Source organism: Ambystoma mexicanum, chromosome 5q (genome assembly GCF_040938575.1).
Source record: "Ambystoma mexicanum isolate Mex_15411 chromosome 5q, UKY_AmexF1_1, whole genome shotgun sequence".
NCBI classification, from domain to species: domain Eukaryota; kingdom Metazoa; phylum Chordata; class Amphibia; order Caudata; family Ambystomatidae; genus Ambystoma; species Ambystoma mexicanum.
In genome coordinates this window covers 933,898,581-933,915,657 of record NC_090933.1, presented here as the reverse complement: position 1 = coordinate 933,915,657, position 17,077 = coordinate 933,898,581, and the positions used below count along the sequence as shown (strand labels likewise).

At 44.1% G+C, this 17,077-nt stretch overlaps 1 protein-coding gene across 1 annotated transcript in view; it reads right to left on the bottom strand.

Annotated features, from left to right (window-relative positions):
* GRHL2 (grainyhead like transcription factor 2) overlaps positions 1-17,077 on the bottom strand; it is a 567,062-nt gene that overhangs the window by 228,970 nt on the left and 321,015 nt on the right. The window contains exon 8 of the mRNA XM_069621448.1: positions 15,636-15,730. Within this exon, the coding sequence (XP_069477549.1) occupies positions 15,636-15,730 (95 nt within the window). The remainder of the gene's footprint in view (positions 1-15,635; positions 15,731-17,077) is intronic.

Sequence of the window (17,077 nt, the reverse complement as noted above, 5' to 3'; positions counted from 1 at the left end):
GATGGCGAATAATTCTTTCGAGTTGGATTTAGCAATGTCAATTCTAGTGTTATAAACTGCAGCTTTTAGGTCAGCTTTGGTTGTACCAAGAGTTGACGTGAAAGAGTCTTTTTGCTTTTTTCCTCTAGTGGGGCGACTGTATCGATCACCTCTTTGAAGGTGGTATTATAACTATCGACCAATTCCGTAGGGTTATTTGAGAGTGGTGATGCTAGTGCAGAGATTTCTAGGAGAGGGAGGATTCACTCTTTTGTGAGCAGTTATTTGTTCTAGCAAAGGCAGCTGGCGTGGGAAGGTTTTGTAAGGATGCAGCACTTGTTGGGATATAGAAATGGATAAGATGGTGGGCCGTCCAGGGTGAGGTGTGTTAGAGCTGATGTCTACACCGCAATTGTGGTCAGCTAACCAATCTAGTATGTGTCCTTTGGTATGAGTGGCAAAGTCGCTTTTTTTGAATGAATTCTAGGTCTCAGAGGGCTTTAGCAAAGACTTTACTGTGTTTGTCTTTTGCATCATTGAAGCCAAGATTGAGATCTCCTAAGAGTATGGCTCTAGTGTTGGGTTTGAGGTCATTACCTATGAGGTGTAGAAGGTTGGCTTGGCAGTCCAGAAGAGGGCCTGGAGGACGCTACCGTCCTCATCTACATGAGGTGCATTGTCGTGGTGTCATTGGGCGAGAAGGAGATCTTCACAGATAAAGCGTCAAAATGATCTGATGTGGCAGATTTAATTTGTCTAGCCTTAAGTGTTTCTTTAACTATAAGGGCAACCCGTCCACCTTTGTGTGTGGGTCTATCCTGGCGGATGATGATGTACCCATGGGGTAGGGACTGGCATATGGCTGGTCCAGAGGCTTCATGTAACCATGTTTCTGTGATTGCTAGTGTGTCTAACTCCAAGTTAGAGATTAAATCATGGATTTCCGTGGCATGAGCTTGCATTGATCTTGCATTAATGAGTGCAAGTTGGATTTGGGTAGTCTTATTTATGCTGTGTTTAGGTTTGGCAATGCTAGTGGGATGTATGGTGATATGTCCGTGTGTGTGGGTCGGCTATCTTCCATAAGCATGGAATGTGATATATACCTGTGTGTCCTAGCTGGTTTCTTGGTTTCATAGATGCAGCAGAATTTAGAGGGGGGTGAATTCAAAGAGCAGCTAAATTCTACACAGCGGCTATATTCGAATTACAGCTGAATATAACACAGTGGCTACACTAAAAATGCAGCTGAGTTTACCTCGGTGGATATACTAAAAATGCAGCTTAATTTAACTTAGTGGCTCTACTTAGAATGCAGCTAAATATAACAGAGAGGCTATACTAAAAAATGCAGCTGAATTTAAAACAGGGCTATAATCACAATGCAGCTAGATTTAAATAGGAGCGAGTTCAAAGTATGGCTACGTTCTATACAGCGGCTATATTGAAAATGCAGCTAAATTCAAAACAATGGCTATAATAACAATGCAGTTAGAATTAGATGGGGAGAATTCAAAGCACAGTTACATTCAACACATTGGCTATAGTCAAAATTCAGCTAAATATAACACAGTGGCTATACACAAAAATGCAGTTAAATGTAATACACTTGCTATACTCAAAAATGCAGCTGTATTTAACCCAGTGGCTACATTCGAAATGCACCTAAATATAACACACTGGCTATACTCAAAAAAGCAGCTGAATTTAACCCAGTGGCTGTACTAAAAAATGCAGCTACATTTAAACACAGTGGTTTTACGCGAAATGCAGCTGAGTTTAGATGTGGTGAATACAAAGCGTGACTAAATTCTACAGAATGGCTATATTCAAAATGCAGCTAAATTGAATTAAAACAGTGGCTGTAATAACAATGCAGTTAGATTTAAATGGGGCAAATACACAGTTGCATGTAACACAGTGGCTACATTCAAAGTGCAGCTAAATATAACACAGTGGCTATACTAAAAAAGGCAGCTCAATATAGCACAATGGCTATACCAAAAAGCAGCTCAATACAACATCGTTGCTATACTCAAATATTCAGCTAATCATAACACAGTGACAATATTCAAAGTGCAACTAAATATAACACAGTGGATATAGTCAAAGGGTAGCTAAATATAAAGCACAGTGGCTATATTCAAATGTCTGCTAAATACAATACAGTGGCTATACTCAAAATAAAACCCAATACAACACAGTGGCCATATACAAAATGCAGCTCAATATAACACAGTGGCTATGCTAAATAATGCAGCTTAATATAACACAGTGGCTATATTCAAAGTGCAGCTAAATACAACACAGTGGCTATAGTAAAAAATGCAGCCCAATATAACACAGTGGCCACGTTCAAAGTGCATCTAAATATAACACAGTGGTAATACTAAAAAATGCAGCTAAATATAACACAGTGGCTATACTTAAAATGCAGCCCAAATATAACAGTAGCTATACTCAAAAATACAGCTGAATTTTATTCAGTGGCTATACTCAAAAAGGCGCTGAATTTAAAACAGGGCTATAATCACAATACAGCTAGATTTAGATGGGGACAGATACTAGTATGGCTAAGTTCAACACAGTGGCTAGACTGAAAGATGCAACTGAATTTAACTTGGTGGCAAACTGCAACGCACAGCAAGAGTTATAACCATGTTATCACTTTAGTCCAGGTAAATACAAGACAGTATCATGAGATCGTTAATACAACAATGGATATGCAACCAAATAGTCGTCTTTTACCTGGAGGATGCTGCAGGCTGCTTTAGAGGCCTGACTGGGGCACCAAGGCTGAACATGCAAACAGACGATTGAGGTGCCCTAGGGAGATTACCTTTGCCTTGGCCCTTAGCCGGCTGCCTGCGCAAGGCTGCTCTGGGGCTCTCAACTAAATCCTGTGCTTCCTGGAAGCAAACAGCCTATCAGAGAGGGGGTCGGTGTGGGAAGGGAGGAAGAAGGAGCTGGGGAGGGAAAAGAGAGATATGGATGCCTCTGAAAGTGTGGGCAGTGCTGTGAAATAGAAAAATCAATGCCATGTGCAGAAAGCATCCAGGGGGTCACAGGCCTCACCACTGGTGGGCGGCTGAAGGATCCTGGCTCTCATTCAATCCCCTGATGCAAAGGGGAGAAGGCTGCCCTGGCCTAATAATTATATGCTGTGCTTCCTGGAAGCAAACAGCCTATCAGGAAGGGGGTGGGCATGGGAAGGGAAGAGGAAGGAGCGGGGGAGGGAACAGGGAGACACGGAGGCCCTTGAAAGCATGGGTAGTGCAGTAAAATAGAAAAAGAAATGGTGTGTGCAGAGTGGCTAGGGGGTGCAGGCCTTACCAACGATGAGCGGGAGGGTCCTGGTTCTCACGCAATCTCCCGGTCTAAATGGGAGAGGGCTGCCCTGGCCTAAAAATGATGCTTTGCTTCCTGGAAGCAAACAGCCTATCAGGGAGGGGGTGGGGGTGGGAAGGGAGCAGGAAGGAGCTGGGTAGGGAACAGGGAGACACGGAGGCCCTTGAAAGCAGGGGCAGTGCAGTGAAATAGAAAAATTGTATGTTGTGTGCACAGAGCGGCTAAGGGTTCGAGGGCCTTACCACTGGTGAGCTGGAGGTTCCTGGCTCTCATGCAACCTTCCAGTGCAAAGGGGACAGGGCTGCCCTGGCCTAACAATGATACCGTGTTCCCTGGAAGCAAACAGCCTATCAGGGCGTGGGAAGTGAAGGGAAAACAAGCTGGGGAGAGAACAGAAAGACACAGATGCCTCTGAAAGCGCGGGCCGCACGGTGAATAATAAAGGCTTTCTGCAGAGAGCAGTTAGGGGGTCACATGCCTTACCACTGGTGAGCTGGAGGGTCCTGGCTCTCACGCAATCTCCCAGTGCAAAGTATTTGCTGCAATAGCAATATGGTGGCGTTTAAGTTAACACAAGTCTTTTACAAGTCACAGTACTCCGCTAAATGCACACCTCCCCCCTCATAGCCTACCAACTAATTAGTATTGTTGCCTTCATTTGGGGCAAATGATCGTCTCACTCTATGATCGTTCAGTCTCATACAGCCCTCATACACCCTGCTACATCAGTCCAGGGAACTTTGTATCCCCTGGATTGATTTACCGGGGTGTATTAGACTGAACGCTTAATTAAATCAGCAGCTGAGATAGAGACTGTCACTTTCCCCCCTATGAGAATGATGACATACAGACACTTGTGTACAGGCGCGTTATAAATGACTTATCATATCATAATGAATGTGGCAAATCAAGTAGTCGATCATTTGCCTGAATGAAGGCGACCATACTAATGAGTTGGTAGACTACTAGGGGGGGAGGTGTGCATTTAGCTCAGTGAAGCCCGCAAGCAACTCTCGGCAAAAGAAGTGAAGTTGCGTATTGGCTCCTGAAGAAAGTGGGAGAAAACAAATTATAAAACCCACTGAAACCAGTCGACCACAGAGATTAGAGAAGCCTAACTAGTGATTGGACACCTTGGTGGAAATTATTGGGTATAAATTCCAGGGAGCAGATGAGTAAAGAGAAATGCAAATTGCTTTGACTTCCTTCTGTGCTCCCATTCCGGCTTATGTTTCTGGATTTCATAATATTCAGGCATTAGTTGCCACTATGTCTAATTAATTGTTTTTATAATTTGGCTAATAAAAGCTTAGGGCTAGTCTCTCTTGTTCTATCTCCTCACCTTAGACAAGCGGCGCACCAGCTCCCGCCAGGGCGAGGTACTCTAGAAGGGATAGTTAGTGGTGGTTGGAGGGTAAGAATAGCTACGTTTTCTAGCTTTTAATTGCAAAAGTAAGCTATATAGACCTGTCAGGAACAAATACATGCCAGACAGGTAAACAAACTAGGTAAAATAATATATCACAACACGAGACGAGGGTGTAATATTAAGTACATTTCCTAAATACGCTGCCAAAGGAGTACGAAACCGCTGTGCATGACAGCACTGAGGTAGAGAGCTGAAAAGAAGAACATATATGAAGGGCGTCAAAAGAAGCTGCAAGCCGGACTTACAATATGAAAAAAGTGGCAAGCAAAGGTAGAAGCACTTACTGGAGGTCGGGAAAAATGGTGGTGTGCGTGTATCCGGATAGAAAAGAGGGTAGTGACTGATGAGTAGGCACGCCTAAAAAGGGTGCCTACAGTGTTGTGACATCTTAACGCGGAACCAGTGAGGATGTGAGAGTAAGTGCAATGTCAATCTGACGTAGTGACGTAGTGACATGCTGATGCTAGAAACAAAGGGGAGCGTCAGTACGTGCTGAAGGATATGCATCGAGACTGAGATTTGGTGTTGATGTAATATAGAGAGAAATAAAAAGAGAAATAGGCAATCTAGTAGTAAGAGGACATTCCAAAGAGGGAAAAATAAGAATGAGTCCATGTCTTAAAAACTGGAACACAGTCAGAATAGACAAAGAAAAACCAAAGGTAAGATACTGAGGAACAAGAAATCAAACTACTAACAGTACATATTCTCTGTCTTGAGCACAATAGTCAGCACTGTCCTTGTGGTACCAATGTGAAATACAGCAACATGTGCAAAACGAAGGAATACAGAAAACAGATAATAATCAAATGTGGTAGACAATTGAATAATAGTAATGAAACAATACCAATCAGAATCGAGATCACCGTCATAATGATCTGTGTCGGATGAGCAGTTATCAGCTCAACGTAGGCGATGCCAAAATCAAACAATTTCAATATTTTACTTTTACAAACTACATGGTGTAACTCTAGGTAGATATTACAGATATCAACACATACCAAGAGGTTTACGCATCCCATTGAGACCACAACTATGTAAAACAAAAAGCTTTTGTAAACAAATGGGAACACATTTTGAACAAGTGTTCTCTTGATTTAACTTTACTAACAATTCAGGAATTGTCTAAATGTGTTGATGGTCTGAATAGAGAAATCCATGAGATAAAGGCTGGACTCAGTACCTTGCTATCACACGAGGAATTACAATCCATAATAACTGATATTAACTCTAGACTTGATTCATTTCGTTCAGAATTAGAACAGAAGAAAGTTCAAAACGGACAAACATTACTATTTGAACGACAAAGTGTGTACTTGGATGGTGTGACGAATCCCAAGATGTCGTTGCTTTCCGAGGGGGAGCCCCTTCCCATGAGGCCAGGGAGGTGAGGCCACTACCCAATTATCCCTGGGGATGGTACTCAGCAGGAGGATCTCACGGGGAGAGACTTCCCCTCTGCGGGATCAGGGAGGACATCTTGGGAGAACGCAGTACAGCACCCATCACTCCCCACCCAACTCCTTCACACCCTTTGTCCCATGCCACACACCTCAATGTTACACTCTCCCATATATGTATGCAAGGCTGATGAGGCAGCAGTCACTTAGATGAGGAACTGTAGGGATGACTTGTCTATGACTTCAGTAAGAGTTACTGAGACAAGGAGGAGGTGCAGAGCCATAATGAATCCCCATTGGAACCTGAATGAGCGGACTAGATGCCATCGCCCATTCTAAATAAAGACAAAGGAAGGACTTACCTTGTCATCATACCCTCCCAGGAGAAACAGCCAGCAGGGAGGACATCCAGCTCAGAAAGAAGGAGAGGTTTTTGTCCGCGACACGTGAAGGGAAACCCAGGCACCTTTACCTGGTCTGCCATGAAAAAGCCGACTGGAGAGCTGGGGAAATGGGAGTCCTGAAGGAAGAAGCGGCCAGACGACGCGGTCGTGGAGAGATGTGCAGCCCACCCAGAACAAAATGCTGAAAAGCAGCCGCAGGAGGCACAGAGCTGCAGGAGAGCAAGAAAAGCTAAAAAGGACGTTGGATGTGCGGGAGACCGCCGTAGGAGTAACGACAGAGGCCCAGAGGTTACATGGGCTGTCAGGGGCAGAAAATGGGACAAGAGAAACCTGAAACCAAGGGTCTGCCAGCCACATATAACACAGGGGAATAGTCTAAAGAATAGTACCTGGCAGGTTTGTAAACCAGGTCTACCAGGAGTAAAATAAGGAGAAGAGAGCAGGGCCTGGGAACCACAAGATGAGATTGAGTCTATCACAAGCGATTTTCTTTGTGGCAGTACCTGTCAGGGTAGTGAATCAAGTCTGCCAAAACAAATCACTAAAGGAACTGTGATAAAAAGCCTGAGAAAGGCCAGGGGATGGGAGCCATTCCCCCTGGCATTGTGAATTGTAATGAAAAGCCTGAGAAAGGCCAGAGGAAAGGAGAGATTCCTTAGCTCTGAGCTGGGGGGAAATCTGCTGAAATTTCATGCTCTTACCGCCGGCGAGAAATCCGCCGGTGGTAGGAGCGCAAAAATTCCCCATTGATCCCAATGGGAAATGGACAATTCCCGAATGGGCTCAGTGGGGAATGGGCAATACCCGTTCCGCCAAACCCGTGATCCGGCGCAATTAGCGCTGGGGGGTTTGGCGGTAGGGCTATTAACGCCGGCACTAATAGCGCTAATAGCACTGGCGTTACCACCCAACTCGTGATGAGGCCCATTGTCTTTTGGCCGATTCTGACAATACTGATAGTACCACCATGACTCCCACTGATGATGATGATGAACCTTTAACTGAATTCAAAAACAAGAGCCAGTTTGTACCACCTATCCCCATTCCAGGCATTGACGGTTTTTGAAAATCAATGCTTGACCGATCTCAAAAAAAGTATCCTTTATAGCACCCAAGCATGGGAACCTTAAAAGGAATTAAATGGGAATTAATTGGCTCTCATCCATGCATTGTATAGTGATACCAATGTAACTTTAATACCAGAGGACAAGGGAGGGGCTCCGGCCATTCGTAACACTAATGACCGCAACAAAGAATGTATGTGACAAATAGGTGACATCACCACATACGTGCGGAAGGACAATGATCCTACATGTCAGATTCTTGGTCATTTGAAAGGTATCTTGGAATATGCCGAGACACAAGAATGGATCAGCGATAAGTCTAAAGCCTTTCTTTATAAAGCGCATCCCGACAGCCCTTCTTTCTACCTACTCCACAAGACCCATTGTTGCCAAGACTAAGGGCATATTGCAACCCTGGGCATCTACATCGACTATTTCCTTCAAACATAAGTCCAGAAAACTAGCACTTACATTAGGGATACCACCCACTTTCTTACCCATATCCAACATACAGTTCGACCATGGTTTCATCCTGCTTAACATAGATGTCACAAGTCTCCATACAAGCATTCCGCATGATTTGGGACTCGAGGCTGTGGAACGGGCCTTGTTAAATGAAGGACACATTGGTGCTAGCAAAAAATGTATCTTTATTCTTCTTGAAATTATTTCCCAGAACACCTACTTCAGATTTAACGTCTTGTTTTACCTACGGTCCAATGGCAACTCAATGGGAGCCACTATGACCCCAACTTAAGCTAACTTCTTTATGTTTAAATTTGAAACAGAGCAGGTACTGCAGCAGACCATGTGGCATAAGTACTTGATACATTGGGGCTGGTACATTGATGGAATTGCTGGGGTCTGGAATGGCTCAGAGACCACATTGTTCGACTTTCTGGGGTATTTCAACCTCATAGATCCTAGCAAACAATTTACCATGGATATTGGCTCCCCACATATACATTTCCTGATGTTTTCATTACACCACTCACAAAGGGATTTCGGACTAATATATACAGAAAAACCACTGATAGGAATAATCTATTATACAGGTTAAGCTTTCATCCACCCAATCTCATCAGAAATCTCCCTTATGGACAACTACTTCAGGTGAAGAGACTAGTTAGCGACAATGAACAATGCAGGAATGAATTAGACAGCATGACATCTAGGTTCCTACAACACGGATATAAGGAGGGCAAGGTTTTGCCATTGAAATAAAAGGTTTGCAGCATTCATAGGCCATCTACCTCAACTAAACACAAACCTAGAGACAGCCCTGTCTTTACCTTTGTTTCCACATACTCTATACAGAGTAATAAGATTGAGAGAATAATCTCTAAACATTGGAACGCCGTTACTGCTGATACTAGGTTAAAACCACTCTTTACACATCGGCCTGTATTCACCTTTAGGCGCAGTCATAATCTACGTAAATCCTTACTAGATAACAAGGGGTCTAAAAGGCCTAAGAAAGGGAGATCCAATAGGACAATCACTTTTCCCTGTTTGGATTGTTCGAACTGCAACAGTATTGTCAAAGGTGACGTTGTATATCACCCTAGAAGAGGCGAAAAGATCAAATTGAGGATTTGCTACCTGTGACACCACTTGTGTGATTTATGCCATTAAATGTCCATGTGGCAACTACTATGTGGTAGAGACCAAATGAGCAGCAAATATTCGTTGAAACAAACACTGTGCGAACATACAGACTGGCAATACAAATTCCCCTATTACCGGACATGTCATGGAACAAAGACATCCGCTTCCTCTAATGATTTTTTAAGATCTTGGAAGTGAATGTTAGTAATCCACCCAAGGACATTCTTCCCAGACTTGACTGCGGAGAAACCTTTGGATACACCGCCTCAACTCGTTGGCACCTGGAGGCAGCAATGAAGAGCACAGTCTAAAATGCTTCCTATGATTTTGCCCAAGCTTGATTTCTATTTAAACTATGGATCAACCATGTGTCTGTTCTCCTGTGATGTGCACTGTCCATGCCAGTCAGACATTTAGGAATGTGTTCAGGATTAAGCCTGTGATATAGTTTGTGAGTCTCTCATGGAGTTGGGCAGTAGCGTCACCTGTGGTGCCCTGAAAACTGCTCATCCGACATAGAACATTACAATGGTGATCTTGATTCTGATTGTTAGGGCCAAATTTGCCCGAGTGTAAACAACACCGGGGGCACATTAGAACACATTTTCACTGTGGCAAATGCAATCTTGCATGCTATTGGCACTAGGTTAAAAAGTGCCAAAGTGCCAAAAAACATATACTTGCATTGTATTTCTGCACCAAGGCAAACTTAACCCTAGTGCAAATACCATTCCGTTTTAGCACTAATGCATTGAAGGAGGAGGTTTTTGCCCAAGGACAAACTTTGCACTACTGCTAATACCGTTCACAATTGCACTTCTAATAGTGTAAAGGTTTTCTTAAGTTTTTTGCAGTAGGGCAAACTGTGCCCTAGTATTAATACTGTACAAAATTGCACTTGCATCAGTGTAAAATGTCTGTAATTTGGCCTCAGGTGATCAATAAAACACACTTGTTTTGGCAACAGCGTGAGATCAAAGAGTTAAAATATGAATCAAAAAGAGGAAACAAGTACAGAAAAAATTGACAAATATTAAAAGTCAGAAGTTACAGTAATTAAAATGATCATATGTATACATTAATTCTTGGAGCAGGTGTTGGATGTTTTGCTTGATTCTTCTACCCTTTGACTTTTATGGACTTCATTGATTCATGGTGTGTCACCCTTTGTCAACACTCATGCTGGACTTCCTTTGCATCTTGTATTAATGGTGGCCCTGAATCATGCTGTTCCCATCTTCATCTTGTATCATGGCTTGAAACATTATGTGTTATTACTGACTTCTGCAATTGTATTTGCTCTCTCCTCTTGCTTTGCCACTCTTTTTGACTGCGTACTCTCTGTTCTCTCCTCCTCTCCCTTTCTCCCTTTTCCTATCTCCTCCCCTCACTTTCTTCTATGCACTTACTCTATCAGAATTGTCCCTGGACCTAGTATGAGAGCAACCTCGTCTGTTCCCTCCCCCCTACCCCCTCTCCTTACTTGTTCCCCCCACCCTCCAGCACTATCTGAAATGTCGTCAGGCCTAGTACGATAGTCGCTTGTTTTGTTCCTCACCTCCCATTCTGCACCCCTCTCCCTCACCTTTTGTTTTCCTCCGGCTCTGCCAGAAATGTCGTCAGGCCTAGTACAGTAGTCGCCTGTCTGTTTCCATTTCCTTCCCACTCTCCCACTCCCTTCCTTATCTATGTCTTAGCTCTTGCACTATCTGAAATGTTGTCAGGCTGAGTACGATAGTTAATTTCACATCCTTACTGTTCATGGCCTGTAAGAATGTCATTGTATTTTCCCTTGTTCCCTCCCTTGCCTTGAAGCGCTTTGAAACACATAGTGTATTGGTGCTATATAAATACACTATCATATCAGAACAAAGCTCGCCAGCACAACAGTCAAGACAATCAGGCAATATCCTGTAGGGACCAAAATGTCAATGAATAGACACTGAGGAGGGTTTAATCCTGTTTGCAGTAACAAAAGATAAGTCCAAAGAAAAAAGAACAATCCTGATGATTTAAAGCAGCATAATGAACACATGATCGACAGTTCATTACCATATACAGCCAAACAGGTGTGTGTCCACTAGGAAAAATGGGTTGAACAAATGGTAACAAAATAAAAATAGAAAGGGAGAATGTTTCACAGGGATCATGATGGGATGAGTTGTAACCTCATAGGGATGAACTGTGCACACATATTCGAACAAAGATATAATATGAGCAGCAAATGATAACTAACTACACACACACACTCACATACACACTCACACACACCTCCACACGCACACAGAAGAGCTAAACTAAAGCCTGCCCGCTAAGGCGATATATTTTCTAAAACGTGCCAAAAGAGGGTGGAAAGAAAAAAATCCCAAGCAACAGTGTTAGATTTCATATTGCCCCAGAAAATGACCAAGCCAGTCTCAAGATGTTCAAAAAACTAACATAGCACTTTCTACAGTACCATGACAATGTTCACCAGTTAAGTACTTTGTCATTCTAGATTCTGAGTGGCAACGTCAGTCAGGCAGCGTATTAGGAAGACCCGCCTCTGGCTTACTTTGGAAAAAGACATACCTCTTTAAAAATTAAGTGATGTTTGATTGGTTATTGAGCTACTTTCCAAAAAGTGACATGCCATGTTAGCGATGCCCCAGTTAGACACTTGAGTTTCAGCATGGCCTGCATAAAATGGCCATGCCAGGTGTATTGTGGCTATAGCATGTTCTCTCATAGCAAATACTCAATGGCCACAGACATGTGGCCCTTTCACATCCCCCCCACCATTGGCTAAGCTAATTCCATGTTGCTGCTATGTTGCACGGCCATCACGGCAGCCGGATTAGTCATGACCTCATCAAGATAATGCTACCAGCTTTTGGGGGGTTGTGGTATCCTTATCTTTCAGGTTGTATGGCCTTTAACCGGGTTACACCTCAACTCTGAGAAGATAATCAGACACAGATGGGAAGAGTGCACCAGCCACATCACCTGAACATATACTGTGTCACCTGAATAAGCCTCTGGTACAAGGAGGAAGTGTTCATGCTCAGGAAGCTGGGATTACTTTGCAGGAACCTCAAGGGAAATATTTGTTTATTCTCTATTTCTTTATTTGCAGGTTGAGAGCGGGGCATGTAACGAGAGACGAGCACCATTAATACATGAGATGATAGAAACATAACAAAGGGAGGGTGGGTGGGTCCAAGCAGGTTCGATGTTACAGAAGTAACAATTGCAACAGATGCAAAAAAGGGAGATAGAAATGATACCTTATGACCAAGGTAACACGGACAGCTCTCGAGGAGTTACAGTGTTGGCCACTGACTTCGAGCAATGTCTCTCCATATGTACATATGTGTGAGAACCCTTTATGTGATAAATTAAGCTTTACCCGACAAGGCCAACTTAGCCTTTCATCCTTCCGAGGTCGATAAATGAGTACCAATTTCGGTTGGGTGATATTGTATGTAAATATGTGCTCTGTAAAGCGCTTTGGATTAAGGCGCTGTATAAAGAACACATCATTGTCATTATCATTATCAGGGAAGAGCAGTCCATGAGGCAAGTTGTGGCCTCTTTTCTGAGGCAAGCATGATACTCACTTCAGACTTGAGCCTTCCGCACCCACCTGCCCCTCTGCATGTTTCACAGGGAGGTCAGACGCAGATGAATCGGGCACCTGCCCATAGGGAGGGGAGGTGCCAGTCGCACCCTTGCTAGGGAAGCAGGTTGCAAAATGGGGGAGAAGACAAATGCGATTGCTCACACCTGCCAGCCCCGCAACACTCAACTGTTTTCAACACTGAGGTTTAACTTCATCATTTATTATCAGGGCGTTGGCGGCTTATAAGGAGTACCGGTGTCTTTCGCAGTTCTGGACATTTGTCCATGAGGTTAGGCTGTTTTTTTGCCACTGCTTCTTTTGCATCTGGAGGTGTGTTTAGAAGGAAGGGGCAGGAGCTGTGTCACTGTGGCAGCCCTGGGTTTTGAAAGAGGTTCATTTTGGCGAGCTGCCATGGTGACGGCGTGGGCTGGCCTTTCATGGTGCTCTGCCTATTCCCAGAGTTGCTCATCTCGAGCACCAACTGCTGAGTTTTGAAGGCCTCATTCTTGACACACTATTCCTGATGAAATGGCGTTTGTCTGAGGGATGCACCTCCATGGTGACGCTTTTACACCCTAGAAGATTTTGCCCGTGGCGTTGGAACTATCTCGACTTTGACAGCCACCATCCTGGTCTGGAGTAAAGCGTTACCCCATAAGTGATCGGTTATTAAGCCAGGATCCTTGACAGTTCCCATAGACACACAGGGCTCTGGCATTGGGTAAGGGGGCATAGGGCCATTCAACAGGTTCACCATGGAGGTGCACAGTGCGGGCGGTGACCAGCGGGAGCGCGGGCACCGGCCTTCTACTGGCCTCTCGGCTCATCGGCTTAGCTTGCTGGTATCGAAGGTGACGGTGATAAGCCATGACTGGCCTGTGCACAGGGGGCTCGGATTTAGATCATCAATCACAATTGGTCCATCATTCATAAATGTCTGCTCTTTGGCCGCCATTTCCTGGCCTACAGTTAAATGCCATGGCAACAACGTCCCAAGGAGCTCTGCTCAAATCTGCCTCCCACTCTTCCAGGCTGCCATCTCAGTCAGGGGGTCCTGTGGCTATATTCGGGGGAGGGGGGGTGCTGGGCAGGAAGGGTGCTGATTCATAACACGTTCCATGCTGTTGCCTGCAGGGAACCTCTGCTGGGGCCTTTCTCTCGTCCCGGGAACACAGACCAAAGTCCTTGGAGATTTTTTCCGCCTGGTGTTTTTAAAACCAGCTAACGGTCTCACCTCTAGGGGTCACGAGGTCACGAGCCTACCTTCGAACCTGTTCCAGTGGAAGCATACGGCATCATTGTGGGCGCGGTTGAAGCCACACATATATGATCCTGTTAATCAGAGAGATGCTGGATTCTTTATCTGTTGCTTGAGACAAATTAGGCTCAAAACGAGATAAGCTCTCGCCTCAGACCTTGGCCTAGCCTGCACTTTGCGAGTCCGAATCCCAGCACAGCCGAATCAGCCCTGGGGTAATACAACCTATTTTTGCTGCACCTAAATGCTGGTGGAGGCGGACATGAAGCGCCACATTAAGAAAATGACATATACTAAAATATTAGGCTGTTTAAGGAGCACCACATTCTACTTCTTGTAAGCAGCGTAATAGCAGCTCTGATTACACGATTAAGGTATTCTGTTTGTTAACCTTAGTGGGCGGCGCAAACCTGTGTGCTTTAGGGTGCACAGAGATCTTTGTGGCAAGCACTTAACTTACTGAGCTATCTACCTTATAAGAGTTAGTGCTACTATAAAATGTCCCTTTCTATCGCAGCAGTTACTAGGCTATTCAGTCAGTGTTGTGATTCTTGCAAATTGTTCTGAAAGCCTCAGGTATGAGACTGTAAGGATGAAGGCATTTATGCTGTCATGTGATGCACGCAAGCAAGGCAGTAGTCCTGTGCTTTTTAAGCAATGCAGTCCTGTGATCTGCTCGTTTTCATCCTACTTAGAATATATCCATGAACAAAAAGAAAAGACTCTCCCAAAGGAGAAAAGGCATCCAATGAAACAGCTCACGCACACCCATTGAAAAGAAAACACATCAGTGACATTATTTTCTCTTTCTTTCACCTAGTTTTGTTTTGCTTCTAATCTGGATCATTGGTTACATGCAGTTGGAAATATTTAAAATGTCTATTGTTATTTTATGTCCAGCTCAAAGGTTTATGCAGCGGAAAGTGTATGTATAAATATTCAAGCCAATCTTTACATGACTTAGTGTGTAACCCGGTGCGCAAAATAGCTCAACGCATGGGGGCCTTCTCCACCTTTCTTTAAGTTATTCCACCGGTCTCTGAATTATTTATAGTTAGAGAAACAACATACAGTTTCTAAATGATTAGTTCCCTTCTTATGTTATATACAATTTTCTTACACAACTACAGATTTTTCTTAAAAGCCTGTAGGTTGCAAAATCAAAAGTTCAACATTATTTATTTATTTATAGTTGTATTTTAGTCCATAAAGAACTTTTACAACACTACATACAAATATATATTTACAATCATTAACAACATCAACAAAAAACAATAACATTCATCATATATAAATATACATAGCAGTACTAATAAAACAAAGCTGGTAAATAGACAAATACTAACAATGCCTATGATTTTCATGTTAAAACATTTACTTTGTTTACAACTAGGCACTACTGTGTAATTGGGGTGAATTCCTCCAAACATTATCACCATATTCATCATTTGTTTACACATCATGGACTACTGAAGGTTCAAACTGGTTTCACCTTAAAAGAGTAGATTGCAGGAGCACACATGTGCATGGAGATGGTCACTCACCTTGGCCTCCTCATTGACATCCCATGTGAAGGACACCGCGTTGTATGCAATCTCTTCAATGTTTCCAATCGTATTAAAGCTTTCTTTGTAGTCAGCTGCCAGAATAGAGAAAGGGGAAAAGAGGATATGATGATGCTGGAGGGACGTGACGTCACGCATTGCACTACAGAGAGCAGTTGAGGATGCTACTTTAATTCTCATCACTAGGTGGCAGAAATGAGCATCACCATTGCCGCATATGGCACTGGGGCTATTCCCAGGGCAACCCATGCTCCAGCTGTGTGCCTCTGAGAACATGCAAGGAGTCGCCATATGCGCGTGGCAAGCTCACATGCAGTGAATCCTCGTATGCTCTGTGCAGGGGCCCTTTCCTGAGTGTGCACACTGTGGCCCCTCTGCTAGCGTACACCCTTCTTCCTCCAACTGCCACCCTGCACTTCCCAGATGCAAACTAACTGTGGGGCAGAGCCTGGTTTGTCCTGGCTGCATGGTAGGTCCCAATCCACAACATTTTCCAATCCCCGCAGGATGTTCATGCACTACTGCATGCAGTGTATGCGCATGGATGGGGTGATGATGCATGTCCCAATGCATGACAAATGCAGAATTATAAAATATTTAAGCAGAGCCCTTTTACTCAAACCTGTTCCAATGTTGCATCTCACAGTCATAGCAAGGTCATTGGTGTTTGCTGTTGCTCTGATTACTTACCGGTAATCTTCATTACTCCTAGTCCTACTCTTCCTCGTCACAGTACTTACTTCATGAGGCACCCGCCTCCGACACAGGACCTTCTTCTATTTCTTTAAAACCCTATAACTCCTCCCCCACATCCATGTCACTCAGTTTCATATTACCAAGCCGGAGCATGGGACCTTCCCCGCAGGGAGGGTGAGGAGGGTCGTCAGTACTGTGACGAGGAAGAGTAGGACTAGGAGTAATGAAGATTACCGGTAAGTAATCAGAGCATTACCTCCACGTCCACTCTTCCTCGTCCCAGTACTTACTTCATGAGGTATACCAAAGCATCAACGGGGAAAAGGTCCCAATGAGACAGAGCCAAAAACAGTGCAGCAAAACACACCCACAATAACTCTTAAATCACATCCCCACAGACAAAAACTCCAACCACGAAGGAACCAACCCCCGAGTGGGAGAAACTCAACCCATATCGGTTGATGAAAATGCCTAGACCAGCCAAGGCGGCAGCCATACAAATCTCTTGCAGAGAAAAACCCTCCTTACATCGGGCCAGGAAGCCGCGAAACCCCTGGTAGACCGCCCCTGATTGTGCGCAGGCACAGGCAGGCCAGAAGCCACATAGGCCCTAGAGATCACAACCCGGAACCACCGGAAAATGGAAACCACAGATGCGTTATGCACAGCCCCAGCCAGACCACAAGCAATCAGAAGACTATCAGATTGGTGGAAAAGGCAAACCA